This window comes from Electrophorus electricus, chromosome 2 (genome assembly GCF_013358815.1).
Source record: "Electrophorus electricus isolate fEleEle1 chromosome 2, fEleEle1.pri, whole genome shotgun sequence".
In the NCBI taxonomy this organism is placed as follows: domain Eukaryota; kingdom Metazoa; phylum Chordata; class Actinopteri; order Gymnotiformes; family Gymnotidae; genus Electrophorus; species Electrophorus electricus.
Window position 1 is genome coordinate 27,178,707 of NC_049536.1, and position 25,392 is coordinate 27,204,098.

The window sequence follows — 25,392 nt, forward strand, 5'->3', positions numbered from 1 at the left end:
ATTGGTATTGAATGAAACAGATGGATGGATGGATGGATGGATGGATGGATGGATGGATGGATGGATGGATGGATGGATGGATGGATGGATGGATGGATGGATGGATGGATGGATGGATGGATGGATGGATGGATGGATGGATGGATGGATGGATGGATAGAACTTCATTAAACTCTGGAAATTGCATTATAGTAGTGAGGTTAAAAAATGACACTCCGGAAGAAAGACAAGAAGAGGTATACTGGTCTCCTCTCACTGGAGGAAAATACATTTCATGTCAGTCCTTTGACATGACACTGGACTTAAGGGTTACTTACCCATAAGATATGTTTTACATGTAAGATAATGCAATATATGTAAATGTGCTTAATTTGAATTTTCAAGATACTCCTCTTTTAATACCTTGAATAAGCTGGCCAAGGGGTGTCTGCTCTTCTTTATGAGTGGCCTTTGGTAATATATGCTCCTCTGGTTTAAATTCTTCAAAGTAATTTCAAAGAGATGTCAAAGAATTGTCAGAGAAAGATCACAAGAATATCAAGTATAAGTTATTTGTTAAGCAAGGTAATCTAATGGGTTCCTGGACTTCTGCTTGGTCTGCTACCTTGTATAGGCAATGTTCTCTCATCCTTAGTCTTAATGATATGTTTATCTTCAGTCTTCTGACTCTTCTCTTTAACTTAAAAGAAACATTCAGTTTAAGATGCTTTCAGAATAATTATAGTGACATAAGAATATTTTAAACCTCTATCGAGGCTGCGCACATGCAGAAACAGGATATTTGCATTAAATTTAGTCTACTAAGAGTCACTCCAAAATGATGATTAATAAGGACATCTTCATCTGTGTAGCTGGTCAATATCACATTTAATATTGGATGACATGTATGAATTGGTGGGTCAAGTGGAGGTTCTGTGGTTGTAGCAGTCTATCCATATTTTGATATAAAGAGCAATCAAGAAGAACTTTCCAAGAAACAATCACACAAGCCAAGCATATGAGATATTTAAAACAACAGACAATTTAAGTAGAATTCAGTGTCTCAGATAAGGCTTAAACATGCATCACAGCAAACAACATCAATAACATAACTGACACAAATATTTAAGGGTAATAGATAAGTGGAGCATCACTATTGATACCAAAACAATATCACAACTACCTTCAACAGGAGAAATTTCCTTTTCTCGTGGCTTTACTGCAGGCTCTGGTAGTTCTTTTTTTCTTTCAACTGTGGGTTAAAACGGTGAGGATGGTTATGTTGATTAAGAGCCCATTAAGACCTAATTAAGACTCCATTAGTAGAATGAAAAGACAGACTAGTCTACATGGCCATTTCATGGACATGCTTCTGTCAGTCATTTATACAGATATAATTGTACACAACATAGTATATACAGACTACACACACACACACACACACACACACACACACACATATATATATATATATATATATATATATATATATATATATATATATATATATATATATATATATATATATATATATATATATATATATATATACAAGGAAAGGTACATAAAAGACATGGGTACAGCTTTTTATAAAGTAAAGAATCAATGGTAATAAGCAATCATGACAGACAATATTTACATATACAGCATTAAGAACATATAAGAGTCAGTACAGACATGTAAAAGTACCTTCAATTGGAGAGATTTTCTCTGCAGGTACTGGAGATGGTTTCTTTTCAACTGTTGAAAAGCATGGCCACGTTATAAGGTCATACATTTGAAAAGATTTTAAACTATAGCATATAGCACAGCAAAAGGCATGCAAGCAAATACACAGATAGAAGACCAAAAGGAAGCACACAAAACATCAAAACATATATCAACAGAAAAGAGGAAATTATAAGAAAAATAATATTAACAGTATTTTTGTACCTTTGGGAGCAACTTCCTTTTTTTTCTCAGGTGCCTTTTCTGGGAGAGGCTTCTTCTCTGCTTCAGGCACTTAAGAATGTTGCACATATAATGTTAGACATTTGCACTTTCTTTAAATGTATACATTAGTTTATGAATCCCCTGGCTGTTCTAGCATATAGAATGTCACACGAATAAAGTGAATGACAACATACAGACATTAAAAGGAACACACATTCTGGCACTTGAGAACAAAGAGTGCTAAGTTTTGCATTCAAGTGGCACAACTCGCCACAAAAAAGAGAAAATTTAAAAAGTGCATGAACCATGGTTGAGTCACACTGAAAAAAACGAAAGTACAAAGTCAGATATACAAGAGGTGGGTGCGATACCCAAAACTGCTGCATGGTTTTAAGAGTGCATAAGAGGTGTTATAAGAGTGTTTAATACAAAAAGCACACCAGAGCATACCTTTCAATATGGGTGCTATAGGAAGAGTAGTGAGTTGTGGTATAAGATCCTTCTTTGATGAATGCTTCCCATTTAAAGCCATTTCTTTCCTGTCCAAAGAGTGTCCCTCATAGCCATGAGCAAGCTTTTGATGGTATGGATATTGCTGTGTTTGTTGGAATGTGGCATCTTCAGATACATCCTTGAGTGCCTGAAGTGGCATCCAAGGTTTACTGGAGGAATCTTCCTTGACATCATTAGTTTTGCCTTTAACAGTTTTAGATATTTCTCTGGTTTCATGTGAGGGAATAATTTCTTCTGTTGATGTTAGAGAACTTACTGCTACTGTTTGCAATGGTACTTCTTCAATATAAAGACTCCTGTCTTTTAGGTCGTCTGTAGAATGAGAAGATTTTTTTATGTATAATCTTCTTAGCAGACCTTACAGTATAGTCATGTGTAAATATTTTTTATCTCAATTTAATAAGACTCCTGGAACAACAATGACACACATTTAGTCTATTTCAGGCTCTGTTTCTGTTTAGGGTGTTAAATCTCAATAATACAACTTTCTGTAATAATTATCAAAATGTTGGGTATGACTGAGATACCTAGATTTTAATATTCTGATTATAGTTTTGTTCCTGTAGGGATATAGTGTTGTTTATTCTGATGAAAGATGCTTTCAGAGGAACAAGAAGCTTCACTGATTATTACTTTCTATTGCTGTGTTTTCTAATCCAATTTTTTTAGTTTTCACAAACTTGTCAATGAGGGTATTATCTACATGTTTAGGTGAAAAATGCACTTTGTAAGGAAATCTCTGTTTCTTCAATAAAAATCTAATACTTTTTTCCTCTGGAGAAGAAATACTGTGGAACCACAGTCTTATTTATTGGATTCAGTTTTAGACATGAAAATTAATACTCTCCTTAGGTGTTGTTTTTCTTATTTTCACTATAAGATAATAAAGATCGGTCTGAATATCTGAGTACTGAACTTCTGTGATCTCTTTTAAGGAATAATTTTGTCATTTTGATGGTTATATATTCCTTTCTTGACACTTGCACAGTTTCAGTTATTGAACCCTCTTCTAAAGGTTCTGTTAAAATAACTGCTACTTTTCCTATTGTTATGCTCTTTTATTCATGTTTTTTAATCATTGATTAAATATTCTACATAGAACTAAGTCCCTTTGTGGTATTCGAGATTCATCAATGTCCACAATGCATATTCCCTCACAAGAAATCTTCTAGATATGTTGATCTTTAAAAGGAACTTTTTTTCAATATAATTGAAGTGAATGGAAAAATTATGTGAAATCTCTAAAGTTTAGCTTGCACTTTCACTCTGAGATACATGAGATATAAGATATAAGTAGTACGAATATGTAGTAGCAGAAAAAATAAAGAGGTTTGTGAAATATAATATTTAAAAATGTTTAAGACCTTACACTGCACATAGTTTTGCTACAGTCCAGAAATTAGTTTATGATCAAAGTCAAAATTCCTGTTGTTCCCCATAATGCATACTCTTTTTCATACCATATTACTAAAAGATACAGCAATATTTGTGTTAAATAACATATTTCACCAGTGGGGACATTTGCATGAAGCATAAGAAATGACAAGGCATAAGAGCAAAGAATGACAGTTAAAAGAGGATACAAAAAGATGAAGGACATTTAAGATTATGTACCTTCAGCTTGGTCATCCACCTTTGGTGGGACAAAACTTGCAACAAGTTTTCTTGCCAACTCTTCTTCTGTAGGTTCCAGATAAACTTAAAACATTACATTTACATTAGGTTGAATCTTAAGAAAGGTGTATAGGAAAGTAATATTGATTTAGATTTAAGAATTCACTCTAGCGAGTGAAAAGACTATGTGAAGTGGGAGCGATAAAGAATTTTAAGAAATATAATGTAAGTATTATTTAATAACTATTGCTATTGTACCTTCTGCAGGAGTCCTTTTGTAGGAAAGTTCTTGTTTGTTTTCCTTTGTAGGACTAGCATATTTGTGAGGCTCATAATCATCTTTCTTTTCAAGTAGGATGTGCTCCTCCACTCTTGTTTTATGCAGAGGAATTTTTAACTTTTTCTGCAGCAGTTCTTCTTCTTCAGACATTTCCGCAACATCCTTCTTCTGACACAAAATATCTGCCCTTTTCTCTAATTTAGGTACCACAGCTACCTCTTTCTTCTGTGACACTATTTCTTCTTTCTTTGAAGTTGTAAGATAAATATCTTCCTTTTTTTCTGTTTTAGGTACAGGAGTTACCTTCAGCTGTTGAGGTGCCATTTCTTCTTCTTTAGAAGGTATAACTAATTGTACTTTTTTATGTAGAATATCTACCTTTTCTTCTATTTCAGGCACTGGTGCTACCTCCATCTGTTCTTTCGTAGGTGAAACAACTTCCCACCTTTCATTACTAATTTCTTCTTTTTCTAGTTTAGGCACAGGGGAATGTTTTTCAGAAACTTCAGTAACTTCTCTCTTTATTGGTGCCTCATTTTTACATTCTGCTGTAGGTAAAGGACTCATGTCTTTGCTTCTTAAAATAATTTTACTTTTAGCAAGAGAAATATCTGCTTCTGTCTTTTTGAGGATGTCCAGATTTTTCTCATTTTTGACAGCAGGAGTGATCTTTTTCCTCTGAGTAATTCCCTCTTGTTTGACATCTTTTTTGGGACTAACAATTTCTGTCTGTCTTTTATGGCCATCTACCTTTGGGACAGGAACAAAGTCTTTCCAGTACAATCCTGTCTCTTCTTTCACTTCCTTTTTCTGTGTAGGTAAATTTGAAGGGATTTCGAGCTTCTTGGAAGGCTCTTGGCCTTTGAAAGGATATTCAAGTTAAAGACAATGCTTCAGATTGCACTGATTTGAGTTTGCTCAACACAAATTCAGTATAAGAAACAAGAAACACAGGACAAAGACCCACTGTGAGATCAAGATCTCTGCATCTTAAGGCATGTGGGTGAAAAGAGGACAACTAGAGGACAAAATCAACACATACACATGCACGTAAGAATACCAGACATGAAAATCAAAAATTAATACCTTTTTGATGGACTACTTCCATAGGAACCAAAGAGACCTGTTCTGCTTCTGGTTTAGTTGGCACCATCCTTGGTGGTTTTGGCTGAGTTGGTTTTTGTTTCTTTTCCTCCACATGAGCTTAAAAAACATTTTATTTTCTATTAGGTGCAATCTCAACAAAGGTGTCAATAAAGATATGCATAATTAAGATGTCACTCTAGCGAGTGAAAAGAATTTTAGATTGTTGGAAGAGGGAACCGTGAGAGACTGACATACTTATACATGATTAAGAACACTTAGAAACGACACATAAGATGAAATAGAAAAAGGCTGCTATTTAAAGAGTTCATTTTAAGAAAAAAATCAAAGACATTAATTCATGTGTACTTCCATTGTACCTTTTGTAGGAGTAACATCTTCTTTAGGGGTAATGCCTTCTACATCTTGATTTGATGTAACAAGAGTAATCTCTTTCTTAAGTGGCACCGAATCATCTTTTGTCAAGAGAGGAGCAACTTTCTTTTTAATTAGAACATCTTTTTCCACTTTGGGTTCAAGCACTGGAACTGTCAATTTTCTCTGTGGCATAAACTGTTCTGTTTCAAAAGTAACAATACCCTTATACTCAGAAACATCATCTCCCCTTTCCTCTATTTTACTCACAGCTGTTACATGGGTCATTTGAGACACGATTTCTTTTTCCTTTGAAGTTAAAAGACATTCTTTTTTCTCTGGTAAAATATCTTCCTTCTCTTCGATTTTATGTACAAGTACTTTCTTCAGCTTTTGGGGTGCTATTTGTTCTTCTTTAGAAATGAAAACCAATTCCTCTTTCTTGTGCATAATTGCCTTTTCTTCTATTTTAGGCACAGATGTTATCTCAATTTGTTCTTTTTTAGGTGAAACAACTTCCAACTTTTTAGACCTCATTTGCTCTTTCTCCAATTTAGGCACAGGAGAAACTTGCTTCTTTGATGGCAAAATCTCTCCTTTCTTAGCAACATCAACAGCTTCCCTCTTTTTGAGTGGTGCCTCATCTTTATACTCTTCTTTGATTGTGGGAGTTACATCTGTCTTATGAAAAACTCTTTCTTCTTTTTTAAGAGAAACATCATCTTCCCTTTCCTCTATTTTACTCACAGCTGTTACATGGGTCATCTGAGACATGATTTCTTCTTCCTTTGAAGTTAAAAGACATTCTTTTTTCTCTGGTAAAATATCTTCCTTCTCTTCGATTTTATGTACAGGTACTTTCTTCAGCTTTTGGGGTGCTATTTGTTCTTCTTTAGAAATGAAAACCAATTCCTCTTTCTTGTGCATAATTGCCTTTTCTTCTATTTTAGGCACAGATGTTATCTCAATTTGTTCTTTTTTAGGTGAAACAACTTCCAACTTTTTAGACCTCATTTGCTCTTTCTCCAATTTAGGCACAGGAGAAACTTGCTTCTTTGATGGCAAAATCTCTCCTTTCTTAGCAACATCAACAGCTTCCCTCTTTTTGAGTGGTGCCTCATCTTTATACTCTTCTTTGATTGTGGGAGTTACATCTGTCTTATGAAAAACTCTTTCTTCTTTTTTAAGAGAAACATCATCTTCCCTTTCCTCTATTTTACTCACAGCTGTTACATGGGTCATCTGAGACATGATTTCTTCTTCCTTTGAAGTTAAAAGACATTCTTTTTTCTCTGGTAAAATATCTTCCTTCTCTTCGATTTTATGTACAGGTACTTTCTTCAGCTTTTGGGGTGCTATTTGTTCTTCTTTAGAAATGAAAACCAGTTCCTCTTTCTTGTGCATAATTGCCTTTTCTTCTATTTTAGGCACAGATGTTATCTCAATTTGTTCTTTTTTAGGTGAAACAACGTCCAACTTTTTAGACCTCATTTGCTCTTTCTCCAATTTAGGCACAGGAGAAACTTGCTTCTTTGATGGCAAAATCTCTCCTTTCTTAGCAACATCAACAGCTTCCCTCTTTTTGAGTGGTGCCTCATCTTTATACTCTTCTTTGATTGTGGGAGTTACATTTTTCTTATGAAGAATTCTTTCTTCTTTTTTAAGAGAAACATCATCTCCGCTTTCCTCTATTTTACTCACAGCTGTTACATGGGTCATCTGAGACATGATTTCTTCTTCCTTTGAAGTTAAAAGACATTCTTTTTTCTTTGGTAAAATATCTTCCTTCTCTTCGATTTTATGTACAGGTACTTTCTTCAGCTTTTGGGGTGCTATTTGTTCTTCATCGGAAATTAAAACCAGTTCCTCTTTCATGTGCATAATTGCCTTTTCTTCTATTTTAGGCACAGATGTTATCTCAATTTGTTCTTTTTTAGGTGAAACAACTTCCAACTTTTTAGACCTCATTTGCTCTTTCTCCAATTTAGGCACAGGAGAAACTTGCTTCTTTGATGGCAAAATCTCTCCTTTTTTAGCAACATCAACAGCTTCCCTCTTTTTGAGTGGAGCCTCATCTTTATACTCTTCTTTGATTGTGGGAGTTACATCTGTCTTATGAAGAATTCTTTCTTCTTTTTTAAGAGAAACATCATCTCCGCTTTCCTCTATTTTACTCACAGCTGTTACATGGGTCATTTGAGGCATGATTTCTTCTTCCTTTGAAGTTAAAAGACATTCTTTTTTCTCTGGTAAAATATCTTCCTTCTCTTCGATTTTATGTACAAGTACTTTCTTCAGCTTTTGGGGTGCTATTTGTTCTTCATCAGAAATTAAAACCAGTTCCTCTTTCTTGTGCATAATTGCCTTGTCTTCTATTTTAGGCACAGATGTTATCTCAATTTGTTCTTTTTTAGGTGAAACAACTTCCAACTTTTTAGATCTCATTTGCTCTTTCTCCAATTTAGGCACAGGAGAAACTTGCTTCTTTGATGGCAAAATCTCTCCTTTCTTAGCAACATCAACAGCTTCCCTCTTTTTGGGAGGTGCCTCAACTTTATATTCTCCTTTGGTTGTGGGAGTTATGTCTGTCTTATGAAGAAATTTTTCTTCTTTTTTAAGAGAAACATCATCTCCCCTTTCCTCTATTTTAGTTTCTTCTTTTGTAGTTAAAAGACATTCTTTTGTCTCCAGTAAAATATCTTCCTTCTCTTCGAATTTATGTACAGGTACTTTTTTCAGCTTTTGGGGTGCTATTTGTTCTTCTTTAGAAATTAAAACCAGTTCCTCTTTCTTATGCATAATTGCCTTTTCTTCTATTTTAGGCACAGATGTTATCTCAATTTGTTCTTTTTTAGGTGAAATAACTTCCAACTTTTTAGACCTCATTTGCTCTTTTTCCAATTTAGGCACAGCACAAACTTGCTTCTTTTTTGGCAAAATCTCTCCTTTTTTAGCAACATCAACAACTTCCCTCTTTTTGGGAGGTGCCTCATCTTTATACTCTCCTTTGGTTGTTGGAGTTACATCTGTCTTATAAAGAATTTTTTCTTTTTTAAGAGAAACATCTACTTCAGACTCTATGAATATGTCATTTTTAGGAGGAATAGTTTCTCCACCATGTCTGTCTTCTTTGTCTTCTACATTTGAGATAGGGGCAATGTCTTTCCTAAATAATCTCATTTCTTCTTTCATTTCCACTTTATGTACAGGTTTATATAAAGGAACTTCAAGCTTCTTGGAAGATTCTTGTACTTTGAAAGAACATTCAAGTTAAAGACAATGCTTCAGATTGCTTCAGTTTTAAGAGTTTAGTTAACACAAAATTAGCATAAAGAAAAATAAACACAAATCAGAAAGACAACAAAAAGCCACTTTCAGACAAAGGTCTTTTCTGAAGAGCGTGGCTGGCAAGAGGACAACACAGGCGCATGCACACAAGAATATCTAATGATAGAAAAGCACAGAATACCTTTTGGAGGGGCTACTTCTTTAGGTACAACTGAGACCTTTTCTGGTTCTGTTGGCATGGCCCTTGGTGGTTCTGGTCGAGTTGGTTTTGGTGTCTCCTCCTCCACATGAGCTTAAAAATGACAATTTTTTTTAAAATTCAAGTTTAAAGGCTACACATCACAATAATTACAGTGGCAATGAAGCTACGCTTCCAAACCAGAAGCTAGACAAACACAAAACACATTAGGACACTAAACATTTCAGGAAAGATTAATATAACACTTGGAGACAAATAATACCTTTTGCTGGAGGTGACTCAGTTTTCCTTGATGCAGGTTTCAGTTCTGGTTCATGTTTAGATTCAGGCTTGACCAATGTACACTCAGGCTTGACCTCAAGTTTAGGTTCAGGTTTAAGCATAGGCTTAACTTCAGGTTTAGGCACAGGCTTAACCTCAGGTTTAGGCTCAGGTTTAACCTCAGGTTTAGGTTCAGACTTGACCAACTTTCGCTCAGGCTTGACCTCAAGTTTAATTTCAGGTTTAACCTCAGGTTTAAGCACAGGCATAACCTCAGGTTTAGGTTCAGGTTTGACCTCAGGTTTAGGTTCAGGCTTAACCTCAAATTTAAGTTCAGCTTTGACCTCAGGTTTAGGCACTGGTTTGACCTCAGGTTTAGGTTCAGCCTTGACCTCAGGTTTAGGGACAGGTTTGATCTCAGGTTTAGGCTCTGGTTTGACCTCAGGTTTAGGTTCTGGTTTGAACTCAGGTTTAGGTTCAGCCTTGACCTCAGGTTTAGGGACAGGTTTGATCTCAGGTTTAGGTTCTGGTTTGACCTCAGTTATAAGCACAGGTTTTACCTCAGGTTTAAATACTAGCCTGGCATCCAGCATGAGCTCTTTGGGATCAACTGATAAAAATTCAGGCTTTAGTTTTTGAGGTGCAGGACTTTCTTCTTTTTTAAGAGAAGGGTCATCTTCCTTTTTCTTCTTGCGAACTTCAGTTTGTTTGTCATCAATTTTAGTAGGAAGAGCATCTGTCTTTTTCAGAACCTCTGGCTTCTTGGAAGGTTCTTGTACTTTGAAAGAACATTCAAGTGAAGGACAATGCTTTAAATTGCACTGTTTGAAGAGGTTTCAAAACACAAATCAAAGAATATTATTTTTCACAAATAAATTAAGTCTTATTTAGTTTCAAATATACATAAAACACAAGACAAAGACAATAACGTCAAAAAGCGCCACTTAAAGATCATGGTTTCCCCATAAGAGCGTGGCTGATAAAAAATAAAATAAAATCAACAGCCATTAAATCAACATGGATACGTAAATGAGGACATCCACTCACATGAATATCATATCAATATCAATTAATACCTTTTGGAGGGGTTACTTCCTTAGGAACCAAAATGACTTGTTCTGGTTCTGGTTTGGTTGGTACTGCCTTTGGTAGCTCTGGTTCAGTCGGTTTAGCTTTCCTGGCCTCCACAGGAACTTAAAGGAACATTCATTTTCTTCTTAATTCACAATTCAAGTCTTACTTAAAGAAACAGACACATTAACAAAAAAGATCCACTTCCAAATTGGAAGCTAGACAAGCTAGACATTAATTTTGGACTTAATTCACACTTTAAGAGTAATTTAGCAAGGACTAAAAGGACTAAAAGATTCAAAGGACTAAAACATTAAGACAACAAAAACAACAGTGTAGGCACAGTGACGACGAAGATGCACTTTAAATTGGAAGATAGACAAACGCAACACTATGTACTGAAAAGCACATCCAAATCCTTTCACTCACATGAATATCCTAAATAAGTACCTTTTTGTGGAGCTTCCTTAGGAACCACAATGACTTGTTCTGGTACTGGTTTGCTTGGTACTGCCCTTGGTGGCTCTGGTTCAGCTGGTTTAAGTTTCTTAGCCTCCATGGGAACTTTAAAGAATATTCATTTTTCTTTAAATTTACAATTTTAAGACAACCAAAAAACCAAAGAATAAGACAAAAAAGAGACAACAAACCAGAAACCCCAGACATACAAACAAAAAATTTCACTTCCAGATTGGAAGCTAAATAAACATGCTACACGATACAGACATAAAATACACAGAAACCATTCTTCTTACACAAATACCATAAACTAACACCAATTATTTGCTGGATTTGGTTTGGTTTGTGCTGCATTTGGTGGCCCTGGATCAGTGTGTCAGTCTCTTGACCTCCACAGGAACTTTAAAGTTGATCAGTTTTGCTCTTAATTCACATTTCAAGACTTACTTAACAAAGAAAACTACTAAGACAAAAATAACAAACACAACAAAGCAAATGCAGTGACAAAAAAGATCGACAACCATGTTGCACAATACAAACAGAAAGCTAACACAAAGACATCCATTTACATGAATACCATGAACCAATACCTTTTTGAGGAGTTACTTCCTTAGGAACCGCAATGACCTGTTCTGGTTTGCTTGGAACTGCCCTTGGTGGCTCTGGTTCAGTCAGTTTAGCTTTCTTGGCCTCCACAGGAACTTAAAGGAACATTTGATTTTGTTCTTAATTTACAATTTTAACAAAGAAAAGATTAATACAAAAAGGACTAATACAACAAAGCAGGCTCAGTGACAAAGAAGATCTACTTCCAGATTGGAAGTTAAACAAACAAACAGAACCATGCAGATTAAACGCAGACATACAGACATCCACTAACATGAACATCATTAAGCAATACCTTTTAGTGGAGTTACTTCCTTAGGAGCCACAATGGCCTGTTCTGGTTCTGGTTTGGTTGGTACTGCCTTTGGTGGCTCTGGTTGAATAGTTTTAGGTTTCATGGCCTCCACAGGAACTTAAAAGAACATTCATTTTCTTCTTAATTCACAATTCAAGTCTTACTTAAAAAAAACAGACACATTGACAAGGAAGATCCGCTTCCAAATCAGAAGCTAGACAAACATGTAGCACCATACAGACTGAAGGAACAGAAAAAAAAAGATTTTAAACATTTTATCATGAGAATTAAAGACAATGGTTAGTTTGAGAGACAAACACTACCTTCAGGTGGAGGTATAGGCTTCAGTTCAGGCTGTGGTTCTGGCTTGGCTTCTGCAGTAGGCTTAGGTTTGGCCTCTGGTTTGGGTTCAGCTACTGATGCAGGTTTAGGTGGTGGCACCCGTGGTTTAGGCTCTGGAACCACAGATTCTGGAACTTTTTTCCCAAATAATACAATATGTATTGGTGTTAGCAATAAAAAAAAAGTAGACAAAGATGAGACTCTGACGAGCAGTTTTAACACTGAAGGACAACATCATAGTGATACAATTTTAGAGCTAAACAACACTGGGTGGAACACATATAAGATGCTTTAAGAAATGAAAAAAACTAAGGCCAAAACAAGTACAACAATGTACACCGGACAATTATAACTTAAAATAGGGAAAGATATGGGACAGATACATACAGTACTATAAGAGGTGAAGATGATTATCACAAATAGACAAAAATTTAAATAGCTTTGTTAAAGCATATACAACACAATTATGTCACATTTTAACATACAGACAATAAAGAACACAGAGTAGGGCAAAATCAATAAGAAAAAATGTACTTCAGACTACTAAAACATAAAATGATTAAGAGACAAAATACCTTTAATAGGAGTGACTGGAGTTGGCTGAGGAGTAGGTACCTCTTCACGTTCTTTTAAAATATCAAAAGTAGGGATTAACAAAAAGACAAAACATTAACAATAAGATTGACATAAAGAGCTCTTAGATGGACATTTCTACACCTTTTCAAACAAAGATGACAGATTTTCAAACAAAGATGACATAAGATGGGGACATAAATAAACTATAAATCATACACATTTCAACAAATCCCACACTGAACAAATATTAATTATTAGCTAGCAAAACTGACACAACACCATAAAAGCAATACCATAGACAATTAGCATTCACAACTGTACCTTCTGGTGTGGGACGTTCTTTTGGTTCTTCCACCTTTACTGGTATGATTATTTCCTCCACATATTTCTTGGCTTCTGGTATTTAAAATATTTCATCCACATTTTTTTATTATTAGCTATTAAGTGTTTACATGGTCACTGACATGACCACAACAAAATATTAACATATAACATTAGGTACAAGAAAAGGTTTACATATTTACATGTTTACCTGAGACAACTGGACAAAAGATAAATAGAAAGAAAAATAGTACTATATACAATGACAGATCACACAGCACAACATAGAGACAAGTATACCTTTAGGTGGTATTAATTCCTTCTCCTCTACCGGTTTAGGTGTCTCCTCTGATTCCATTACAGCTTCAGGAACTTAGAGAACAGTTAAAATATTAGGTCAAAACTGCAAGCTTTGGCTTTCAGAGCAATCATACATTAGCACTGTTGAAGAATTAGGAAACACCACAATGATGGTTTTGAACATTGACAAGTTCTACAGACAGTGCAGACACAGAATACATATAACAAATTACATACAAATAAATTACATAAAAATTAGAGAAGTTAAATGTGGTCCTTCCAAATACACAAAAAGTGGGACAGTACTGCACATATTCAAACATAACATTTACATTTGCACATTTTTACACAGAATGATGTGAAATATCTAAATTCATTACATTTGCAACAAAGGTAGCAGTAAACTTTTTTGCAGTAAACTTTGGCATGACATGACATTCTCAAAATGCTTAACTAAAAATGAGAAGTAATAAATGACATACAGATACAATAAACATGACATTAACATATTTGCCAACATGAAGCAGAAAGCCGCTGCAGCCAGCGTTCTACTTATTTACCTTTGGCTGGAACTTCCTCTCTCATTCCAAGTGCTTTTCTCTCAATCATCTCTTCCACAGGAATTCTTAGTGCTGATGAAACAGAGAAAGCATTTAATATAGTAGACTATCACTAGTGATCTGGATGTGAACTTTGACAAATGGTGGGATAACAATAAGACACCCATGACAATGACAGTTACAAATGTATAACACATGGATGACATGTAGACATACAATGTAGGAGAATACATATACTAAGAAACACATTTCAAGTAATTAGTATGACACATAAAAAGACAAACAAATAGCTAGTAAATAATTTTTTTTTTAAACTCAAGACATAAACGATGTTAATGCTACAAACAATAAGATTTCCAGGGAGCAACCAGGTAAAACACATAAAAAATAAGATGTTTTATGCGGAAAAAAGAAAGATGGTTAGTTTGCTTGTGACTTAAAATGAACGAACCAGAATGAAAATCTCTCAGTAATACCTGCCACAGAGATTTCCTCTACTACCTTTTCTTCTCTCCTGATCTCATACTCTGGTGAAGGATAACAATTATTTACGAATGTACAAAACATAAATTATGTAAATCTTCTAATTTAATATTGTTGTTATTAAATTTTGTTTCAATTTCATTAATGTTTTTAAATATACTGTTTAGTTGTTTTTAAATGAAGTGTAGATGATGAAGAACAAGTTTTCATGAATTGCTGCAAGCGAGGTTAATTATCTCATTTGAAGTTTTGGAAGAATGAATGGAGGGTTAAAAGATAATGGTGATTATTATTGTTAACACCAATGTGTCCTTAGGTAATTTTAGTGAGGATAAGATGAAGAGTTAGTGTTTATGTTTTACATACGTGCTATACCTTGTACTTCCATTTTTTCTTCATAATGATAGTATTCAGCAGAGGATTCAGCTTTCAAAAATAAATAAATTAGTGAGTGTTTTGCTATCAGAAGTTTAGACTTTTTAGAGCTAGATTTACATTTAAGTCCCTTTCTTACCTTCAATGGTAAATGCAGATGGTGCTTCAGGGACTTGTATTGATGAATCGGGGATTTCTGAAGCATTTTAATTGAATTTTTAGCACAAATTTCTATAATGAATCCTTAAACTTTTAGGTGTAGTATATTAATTTTAATATTTACAAAGAAATTAAGTGCACGCTTATTATTTCATTGTTAATAAAGGTTCCTTTGAATTAAAATACTTACCATAAGGCACCCTTCCTAAATCAATTTCTGCGAAAGGAGGTACAGTGAAATAGTGTTATGAATGTAATCGCACTGGAATACACACTTTATGTAAATACTAACAGGTAGGTACAAACCTTTCCCTGACAAGTAAAGCTCTGCTGTACTTTTTGCTTCACCTCGGGGCTCCAATCTGACAATCACTGAATATACGCCTAAAGAATTGTTTATCAGATTAGTTGAGTTCGATTTTTAAATGAGAAGAATAAGAATATATAAATCACATAGACGGCAAACCTTCATCATCAGAGGTTACATTGCGGATGATCATAAAGTGTCGTCGCCCTTCACTTCTGAATGTATACTTTGGGCTCTCTTTGAGCTCCCATGTGTCTTTGTACCATGTTACGACTGCATTGTCGAAAGACACTTCGCATTCAAAAGTAGCGGACTGGCGTTCCCGGACCACAATGTTCTGGATGCGTTTAGTAAAATGTATTTGCTCCGCTAAAGAGAGATAACGCAAGGTTGATGGTTAGGGACTAAACCTCTGCTGCTTGACTTAATGAATTCATAGATATCAATCAAAATTTCAATTTGATTCAAAATTTCATTTTTCTATAACTAATTGAATGATTGATTATTTAAGATGTTTATATTTTTCAAAGATTCAAAGGTTCAAAGATTCAAGAAAAAATGTCCAGAAAGATGAAGTAGACTTCCCAGATGAAGATGGAAGAGGTTAGTAGATGGTCTAATTTATATATAAATGGTGAGTCTGACAAATCCATACACACCTTCGACCCAAAGATGTGCAGTTGTTTCAAGGTTTTTATATTTGCAGGTATATTCTCCTTGGTCTTCAGGCCTAACATCTTTGATTGAGAGCTTCTGAGTGTAATTGGCCACAGTGAATGTGTATCTGCCATGAGGTTCTAAAAGCTTTCCATTTCTAAACCACTGCGTCTTTGCATTAGGTATGGAGAACTGGCATGTCAATGCACAGGTCTCGCCTTCCTTACCAGCTACATCTTCCATGTGCTGCTCCACTTCACCTTCTGCAAAAAGAGAGTTACCATATACCATTAGTCATTTAAAGCCTAAGAAGACTTTAAACTTTAAGAAGACTAAAGGACATATAGAAGCTACAATACATACCCAACACTGTTAGTTTGGCACTGGAGATATGGGGTCCACATACAATTCGATAACTTCCTTCATCTCGGGACTGGCAGTTCTTGATCTTCAATATATGGTGGTCACCAACAATGTTGATTTCATATTTATCACTTGTGTCGAGTTTCTGGGTCCCTTTGTACCAGGATAGTGTAATTTCTGGGTAGTTGATTTTGATTTCACATTCAAACACAGCCTCCTTATTGGCAACTGTGGTCTGGTCCGTGATGTCATTAATCAGTGTTACAGGCTGCACATAAAACATACCAGCATATGAAGATTATCCAAAAGGTAAAAAATATATTCAAGAAGGTGAAGATAATTTAATGAAGCAAATAGCAAATGTGTTTACATTATGTAAAATACCTTCAATGATGTTATTGCCAACCTAAGCAGATTTAGTGCATATTATATATCTAAGCCTTTTCTCATAATATTCCAAACACACTAGCTGCAAATACAACTGGTGCTACATAAAATGTGATGTAAATATATTTTCTCACCTCAGTCTGTTCCATTCTCTTCTGCAAATCAGCCACAAGTTTGGACAAATCCTCTTCTGAATCACGACCTGTACGATCCACTTCCTAATAAAAACAGAATCAAGAATCAAAATGGAAGATAGGACTGCACAATAATGCACTGCTGTGCTTTCTATGGTCTGTGCAGAAGCCAGTGTCCTGACCAGAGTTCCTGGATAAGCAGTATTCAACACCAAGCTAACACTTAATGCTAGACAGCTCAGGGACGCTTTCTTTCCACAAGCCATCAGACTGTTGATTGATCAGAAGTACTCTAGCATGGCCTGTACTCTCACATATCTACATTCACATGAGCAGTGCCTCCCTCTCCACCATATGATCCCCATTACTCTTCATTATACAGAAATGTCATGTAAAATAGCTCAGACAATAACATAGAATTTCAAATAACATTACTGCCACCCCACTCATTGTGCACTGTCTCACAGTGTCTACTCAGGGTTTGTTTTGCAGTGGTGTAGAGTATGTGTGATGAATGCATGACTTGTGCAAATGTGTATGAACAATGTGTAAATATCTGTACCCTTCTACCCTTTTATACTTTAGCATATCTGTATACATCTTCCTGCTTTTTCTCCCCATAGAATATGTGCATAGCATATTCACATGCATATTTTGTAAAAATACTGCCAGACTGTAAGGGGTAAGAAATTATGTGACTCACTTTACTCCTATGTCAGTGCGATGTGACAATAAAACTGATTTGATTTGATTGAGGCGGATTTACAACACATGTACATCTCACCGGTCTTCCATATTGTTCTTCTTTCTCTTTCTTCAGGAACTCAATGGCTTGGAGAAGACCACGGTAGTCTGTGATACCGTACATGCGAGCATATTTCTCATACTCTTTGGGATCCACATTTCTGAGCAGTTCAATAATGTCAATATCCTTGTCCTCTTTAGGGCTTTTCTGTTTTGAAGGGGTTCTAAAGAAAACAAAAATACATTTTTGATGTCTTGTTCTATTCTGTAACTACAGCTTCAAACTGGTATTTCCTTTAGCTAATATTTCTTTTAACACCACACTCACTTCTTCAGTGTCACTGTTTCAGGTGCAATCTCCTTCTTCAAATCAACAGTGAGGTTAGTGCTACACTCAATTTCTCCATGTTTGTTAGATGCTACACATCTATACTGGCCAGAGTCAGATTTGGTCACTTCTCTGATCTCCATCTTGGCCTCTTGTCCTTTCTGATCAAGAGTTACGCGGCCACCGTGAGTCATCTGCCTCCATTTGCCCTTCATCCATTTCACGTTGGGAATGGGATCACCACCAACCTTAGCGATGAATGTTGCAAGGCCCTCTGAAAATACAATAATTTTTATGTTATAAAACATAAAATTATTTTCCCTAATCAGAGGTCATATGTACACACTAACGTTAACATTCATTTTGCAAATATTTTTGCCTGTACAGCATCAAGCTTCAACAACTTTAACTTTAACTGAATCCATGGCAACTTGAGTATTAATGAAATTTTCATACCACTGGGCTGATCATACTGAGAAATCATAATAGGGTAAGCACTTACTCTCAGTGATACGGACACTCTTGGGTTGCTCAATGAAGAACAAGTTGTCCAATTTCTTAACTGGCTCAGCAGCTGCAGGAGCTGTGGGAGTGGGTGCAGGGACTCCTGGCTTCTCTATGATCAGGATGAAAAAACACCAGTCAGTCATATACAGACACAATAACAACAAGACTCACCAACTATTAAGCAGACAAGCAATAGCTCAGAGACAACTACCCTTTAATGAGAGCACAGTGCAAAAAAAAAAAAGAATGGCCTCAAAACTGCAGCAGAGAAATTTTGTTTGGCCGCTTTAATTGAAAAGGGATCCTTTTAGTGACTTTTCTAATGACCAAGATAGTCAAATTCAAGTGACATTAAAGTCATTGCTTCAAAAATCATTAGCAGTTAATGAGATAAATAAAATAGTTCAATGAGATGCGCAGCATAAGAACAGAAAGCTTCATAAAATGAAGTTAGGAGAAAAAAAATGTCATACTGGACAAAGAAGGAAGTACCTTTGATAGTGACTCTAGACTTGCAGAACTCACTACCAGCTTCATTGGTTGCCTTACAGAGATAATCTCCAGCATCTGCTTTAGAGACATTGCCTATCTCTAGTATGGCATTGCCATCTACAAATGTGATGTTCGTACTGGCAGAGGTCATCAGTTCCCTTCTATCCTTCATCCACTGAATTTTAATAGGAGGAGAACCACATACGTGGCAACTAAGGGAGAGTGTATCACCCAAATTCACCGTCACAGGTTTAAGAGGCAAGTCAAATCTTGGAGGTACTTTTTGCTCTGCATTTGAAAAAGAACACAAGAATTTATATGAATTTGTAAATCAGAGTTTCATTATTTGAATCTGTAGTGAAAGAATAAGGTATAGCAACTTATATCAACAGCAAGAATTAAATGAGTGGTATAATTTAAAAAATTGTTTTAATTTAAAATTTTGACATTTCAGAAAAAGTGAAATATTTGCAAAACTGGGGAAAATAACTTGCAGCAAATATAACTATCCTGTGCAAAAAACTGCATACCTATAATGTGGACTGAAGCCTCGCAAGAAGCAGAGCCAGCATCATTATTGACCATGCATGTGTAAGTACCACTATGTGAGACTCTGGAATTCTTTATACAGAGCACAGGCACATTGGTCTTGAAGGTTATGTCGTAACTGTCAGAGCTGAAGATTTCTGTGCCATCTTTGTACCAGTTAACCGTCATGGGCTGTGATCCAGCAACACGTGCCTCAATCTTCACTAACTTGCCCTCGGTCTCTTCAATGGTTCCTGAAGGCTTTTTGGTGAAGCTTGGTGGAACTTTGCGCTCTAAGAACAAGAAACAAATGAACAGTTAATGCAGAGGGGTCATTATTATGACAAGTTTTCCTGGAAAGGCACAAACATAAACAAGTCCAAAGAGATCAGTACTTTACCTTTCAGCAATAGTTATGAAACACCAATAACAAGCCAATAAACTAACAAGAAGTGAATATGCACAAACTAAATAGAAACTGAACTATATAACAGATACAATCACTTTTATAAACAGTTGCCAGATACCTTTCACAGTAACCTCTGTTGAACAAGAGTCCTTCCCCATATCATTACTAGCATGGCAAGAATAGCGGCCAGAGTCAGCCTTATCAACTTTCAGAATAGTCAGATGTGGGGTATTTTCCACACAGGATATCTTATAATTGCCCCCTGTGCGGATATCTTTGTGATCTTTGGACCAAGTAACTTTTATTGGCAATGATCCAGTCATGTGGCATTCCAGTTCCACAGTATCTCCAACTGAAACTTCCACAGGCAAAGGCTTTCTGTCAAATACAGGTGGGTATCTTGGCTCTGAAAAGTTAAACAGATGAGTTAATACAAAATCCATATTAACAAAAGGACATATCAACAGAGGTTAGAATTTTAAGTTCAACAGTGACTGGGACATTGATATAATTCCTTAACATATACATCCACAAACCTTGAAGTGTGAGCTTGGCTCTGCAAGAGGCGGTTCCAACACTATTTGTTGCAACACAAGTGTATTCTCCAGAGTGTTTCATTTCACCCTTGGCAAGTTTTAGGACAGCAGAGTTATCATCAAAAGTCATTGTGTACTCTGAGTCACTCCTCAGAGGTTCACCATCTTTAAGCCATGAAATCTCAATAGGAGAAGATCCTGAAACACGACATTCAAACTGGACACTATGTCCTTCGATTTGCTGAATGCTAGTAATTTTCTTGGGGAAAGAAGGTGGTGTTTTGGCCTCTAAAAGGGGAAAATGTAAAAATAAACACCAGAAAATATTACAGGAGGTATATAGTCCCTGAAAAAAAAAATATACATTTAAGAGATATAAAGAAAATATTTTATGAACAGGAGTGATCATCACCTTGAACAGTTAAATAGCAGCTAGAAGATGCAGCTCCAATGCTGTTTTCTGCCTTACAAATATATTCCCCTGTGTCGGCTTTTAAAACTTTAGTTAATTTCAAGCAAGCAGTGCCTTTGGAATACTCAATTCTACAGGATGGAGAAGATCGGACTTTGCCATCTCCTTTGAACCAAGCCACATTGATCACAGGAGTACCCCCAATCTGGCATTTCAGACAGACTGCATCACCAGCAGTCACCTCCATTGGCTCCAAGCTCTCAATAAAGAATGGTGGCTCTAAAAGTGATATATTTATATATTTATATTTATATATATATATATATATATATATATTTATATAATATATATATATATATATATATATATATATATATATATATATATATACACACACACACATACACATCAACATTATTAACAAATCATGACAACCCCAGTTTCTTTCAGTCTAATAAGAATATTTAGATGGAAATAAAACTAACCTAATATGGACACTGTTGCATCACAGGTATCATGTCCAGCATCATTGGTAACCTCACAAGTGTATTTTCCTGCTGTCTCTTTATCACTGTTTAGACACTCTAAGATGCAGGACGTCTCAGTGGTTGTGATATTATATTTGTAAGAGGAGAAGATTTCTTGGTCATCCTTCTGCCATTTTACAAGAATCTTTGGGCTTCCAGTGTATGTGCACTCAAGTATCATTGACTTTCCAATTTCAACTGAGAGATTCTTTAGCTTCTTGACAAAACGTGCAGCCTCTGAATAAAAGAATTTGATACAATAGTACATAAACTACACATGACTTGTAAATTAGTTTTGTCTAGTAATATTTACAACGTCAACTAACCTTTCACAAAGAGAGTGACAGGGCAACTTTCCTTCCCTACATCGTTAGTAATCTGGCACGTATATTCTCCAGAATGAGATATGTCGATATTTAAGAGTTCCATTGTGGCTACATCTCCTCTTAAGGCAATTTCACATGCTCTGCCAGGAACAATCTCCTTAGTGCCTTTGAACCATTTTACCTTTAATGGGGCACTTCCTTTCACAGTGGCACTGAATTTTACATGTGAACCTGGGAGTGCTTCCACTGGCTGAGGTGGCATCACAAAAGATGGAGGTTCTGCAGCAAATGTGTGAATATAAAGAATACCCTGAACATTTTCTGTAGACAAATTACTACTATTATATACATTATCTGGATATGTTAAATATATTCAACTAAAAACTGCAAAAATAATATTTTTATAAAGAGATTAAATAAAAGATCTTTATTATTTAACCTCTTAAGCAAAAAAAAAAAAAAGTGTCCTTGCGAGATTATATAGTTTATCATTCATCATTAGACTAAGGATATTTTTGTTTTTAAAACATCTAAGCACAAAAATCTAATCTTCTTTGGCAGATCATTTTTGCAGAGCAAAATGAATCCAAATGAAATACTAACCTTTAACAACAAGCGAGGCAGTAGTCTCAGCAGTGCCGGCGCTGTTCGCTGCTATGCACTTGTATGAACCAGAGTCTGACAATTTCAAAATGGGCATTTTAAGTGTACAGGTGTTCTCAGCAAAGCTAATCTGATAAGTTGGCCCACTCATGATCTCCACCCCATCATGATACCAAGCAATGGTGAGGGGTGCAGAACCTGAGACCTTACAGTCCATTTCAACTGGTTTTCCAACAATACTTTGAGTGTCTTTCATTTTTCGTGAGAATGTGGGAGGGATAATTTTATCTGTTAAAAAAATGGTCATTAGTTATAATTGTGATGAAAGGATTCTGAAATAGACAATAGTTAAAGAAAGCTAATAGAAACTCACTAGGAATGCTCATACTAACTGAACTCTGGTAATTTTAATAACTTTCATTCATTACTTTAGCATTTACTAACAACGGATTCCTTAAACATCAATATGATCAAAGTTGAGAAGATATATTAAACTACTAACCAAAGACAGTGAGGTTCATTTTGCAGCTATCACTGCCAACCTCATTCTTGATCTCAAAGGTGTACTCTCCAGTATCACCTTTCTCTGCTGACAACACCTTAAGACTGGATATCTTGTTGGAAAAGGTGATGTTATGTTTCCTACTAGAAGACAGCTCAACACCATCTTTGATCCATTTAGGTTTGAGCTCAGGGGTTCCAGTAACCGTGCATTCTAAAGTTGCTGCATCACCTGCTGTGACACTGACAGACTCTGTCTTATCCAAAATGGCAGCAGGATCTGGAAATTGAAAACAATTATTTAGTCTCAGAACAAAAGCATGCACTTTTAGGAGAAAAGAAAAAGAAACAGACAGCAATTGTAAATCCTCCACAAACCTAGGACTGTAAGGTTTGCCATGCATTCGGCCACACCAGCATCATTTTTAAGCCGGCAAGTATACTTCCCAGCAGTGGTAGAATCAGCTTTAAAGACTGTAAGAGTGACCTGGTTATTCACAAATGCAATTTTCATGTTGTCACTGTCTCTGAGAATATGATCCTTATCTTGAACCCAAGACACATCAATTGGCTCAGAGCCTTTGACAGTGGCTACCAGAGTCACTTCCTCTCCAGATACTGCTGTAGTATTGGACAGTTTCTTGACAAAACCTGGTGGCTCTAAATGGCATAAAAGACAATGTGATAAAAAGAGATAAAGATAATAGTATTCATGTAACTTAAGAGTTTTCAGTGTCCTCAATTTTACTAACCTCTAAGTTTCACCATCGCTGAGCAGGTGTCACTTCCAACATTGTTTGAGGCTTTGCATTCATACTCCCCAGCATCTGATGCTTCCAGTCCAAGGATGTGCAAAGTTGCTGAGTGTCCTTCAGATACAAACTTGTACTTTCTACTCTCTTTCAGTTGCTTTTTGTCTTTAAACCAGGTTATCTCAAAGGGCACTGTTCCCTTTAACTCACAGCTAAGACTGGCATCTTTTCCCTTCAATCCCTCAGGAGGTGTGGGTGCTTTGTGGAAAGTCGGTGGTTCTAGAAATATATTTGATTAAGGTGAGTTGACATGAATATAGAAATTAGCTGAACCAGTTTAATCAAAATCAATCCTAAATCTGCAGTAACTGATCAACAAGCTGATGAAAATCATGCATAAATTCATTTTAAGTGATGCCTGGATAAGAAGCATTAATGACACACACACAAAAATCTGTGCACAAGGGAAGCTTCTCCATTGTCTAACCTTTGACTGAGAGAGTGGTGCTGCAGCTCTTAATTCCTGCATCATTCTGGGCTTCACATGTGTACACTCCTTCATCATCATGACTTGTGCTGAAAATCTCAAGCACTGCCATCACGTCATCAAACGTCATCTTCATATTGGGAGTGTCGCTGACCATGGTGTCATTTTTGTACCAGCTAATTTTTAAAGGAGGAGTGCCAGTAACTTTGCACTCAAGACGAAGAGGCTCTCCCATCTTTGTAAACTTTGTTGCTGGCAGTTTCTGTACAAACTCAGGGGGTTCTGCAAAAGTAAAAATAATTATAAAATTACCAAATTGTTTTTAAGGCAATAGCAGAGGACAGATGATGGCTTCAGAAATACGCTCAAGATAGCATTGCCACAGAAAGAAGCATGTTGTTGAAGGATGAATAAAATCAAGATGGTGGCACAAAGCCCACAGAAATCATGTAGAGCAACAAAACATGCAAGATGGTGGCACAACGCCTGCAGAAAAGCATGTAGGGCAACAAACAAAACATGCATGATTGAGGCAATGTAAAAAAAGAAAATAATAATGAAGATGGTGACAGCAAAGGTTAGAAAAGAATAAAAGAATATAGACCAACCTTTCACCAGTAAGCTTGTAGTACATTTCACTGAACCAGCATCATTGCTAACTTGGCAAGAGTAAGTCCCAGTATTTGAAAGTCCAACTGCATAAAGATCTATGAAGCATGAAAGCCCTTCAAGGCCAATAAAGCAGGATGGTCCAGTGATCAGTTCAGTGTCTTCCCTGAACCATTTCACTGTGAAGGGAGGTGTGCCCGTAAAAGTACCCTTAAAGCGAACAGTGGTATTGGGTATGACAGCCTGGGGCTCTGGCACCACCACAAAGCTCGGGGGCGCTATAATATTTTGAGGGGGGAGAGAAAGACAGACAAAACTCATTAAAGTACTGACAAACAATAAACCTTAAGAGATAAATGTTCTTGAAATATGAATGCAATCTGCTGAATGGCATTATCTTATCTGACCTTTCACCCTCAGTGTTCCACTGCATTCACAACTGCCTGCTCTGTTTGTAAGTTTGCAAGAGTAGGTTCCAGTGTCAGCCTTCTCTAGTCGCTCAATCTCCAAAGACACGCTGTTATCATCCTGAATCAGTTTATGCTTGGTTCTACCTGACAATTTAGTTCCATCTTTTAACCACTCTACAGAGATTGGGTGAGAGCCAGATATACTGCATCCAATTTTCACAGAGGACCCCAGAATCTCCTCCATATCACTGAGAGATTTGATGAAGGCCGGAGGAATTATTTGTTCTATATGCAAGATAAAG

The 25,392-nt window shown here is 36.0% G+C and overlaps 1 protein-coding gene across 1 annotated transcript in view; it reads right to left on the reverse strand.

Annotated features, from left to right (window-relative positions):
• ttn.2 (titin, tandem duplicate 2) overlaps nt 1-25,392 on the reverse strand; it is a 162,632-nt gene that overhangs the window by 89,495 nt on the left and 47,745 nt on the right. Inside the window, 41 exon segments of the mRNA XM_035536460.1 lie at nt 1,163-1,231; nt 1,669-1,719; nt 1,912-1,980; nt 4,039-4,122; nt 9,246-9,356; nt 9,526-10,302; nt 10,601-10,717; nt 11,046-11,159; nt 11,645-11,755; nt 11,956-12,072; nt 12,279-12,431; nt 12,873-12,923; nt 13,195-13,269; nt 13,495-13,566; nt 14,055-14,126; nt 14,531-14,581; nt 14,913-14,963; nt 15,052-15,108; nt 15,262-15,288; nt 15,378-15,455; nt 15,538-15,747; nt 16,038-16,298; nt 16,399-16,666; nt 16,920-17,003; nt 17,704-17,887; nt 17,992-18,265; nt 18,494-18,607; nt 18,991-19,278; nt 19,521-19,811; nt 20,046-20,333; nt 20,464-20,751; nt 20,876-21,154; nt 21,361-21,639; nt 21,729-22,007; nt 22,332-22,619; nt 22,834-23,112; nt 23,211-23,492; nt 23,585-23,863; nt 24,072-24,353; nt 24,680-24,958; nt 25,088-25,375. Of these exon segments, the coding sequence (XP_035392353.1) occupies nt 1,163-1,231; nt 1,669-1,719; nt 1,912-1,980; nt 4,039-4,122; nt 9,246-9,356; nt 9,526-10,302; nt 10,601-10,717; nt 11,046-11,159; nt 11,645-11,755; nt 11,956-12,072; nt 12,279-12,431; nt 12,873-12,923; nt 13,195-13,269; nt 13,495-13,566; nt 14,055-14,126; nt 14,531-14,581; nt 14,913-14,963; nt 15,052-15,108; nt 15,262-15,288; nt 15,378-15,455; nt 15,538-15,747; nt 16,038-16,298; nt 16,399-16,666; nt 16,920-17,003; nt 17,704-17,887; nt 17,992-18,265; nt 18,494-18,607; nt 18,991-19,278; nt 19,521-19,811; nt 20,046-20,333; nt 20,464-20,751; nt 20,876-21,154; nt 21,361-21,639; nt 21,729-22,007; nt 22,332-22,619; nt 22,834-23,112; nt 23,211-23,492; nt 23,585-23,863; nt 24,072-24,353; nt 24,680-24,958; nt 25,088-25,375 (7,671 nt within the window).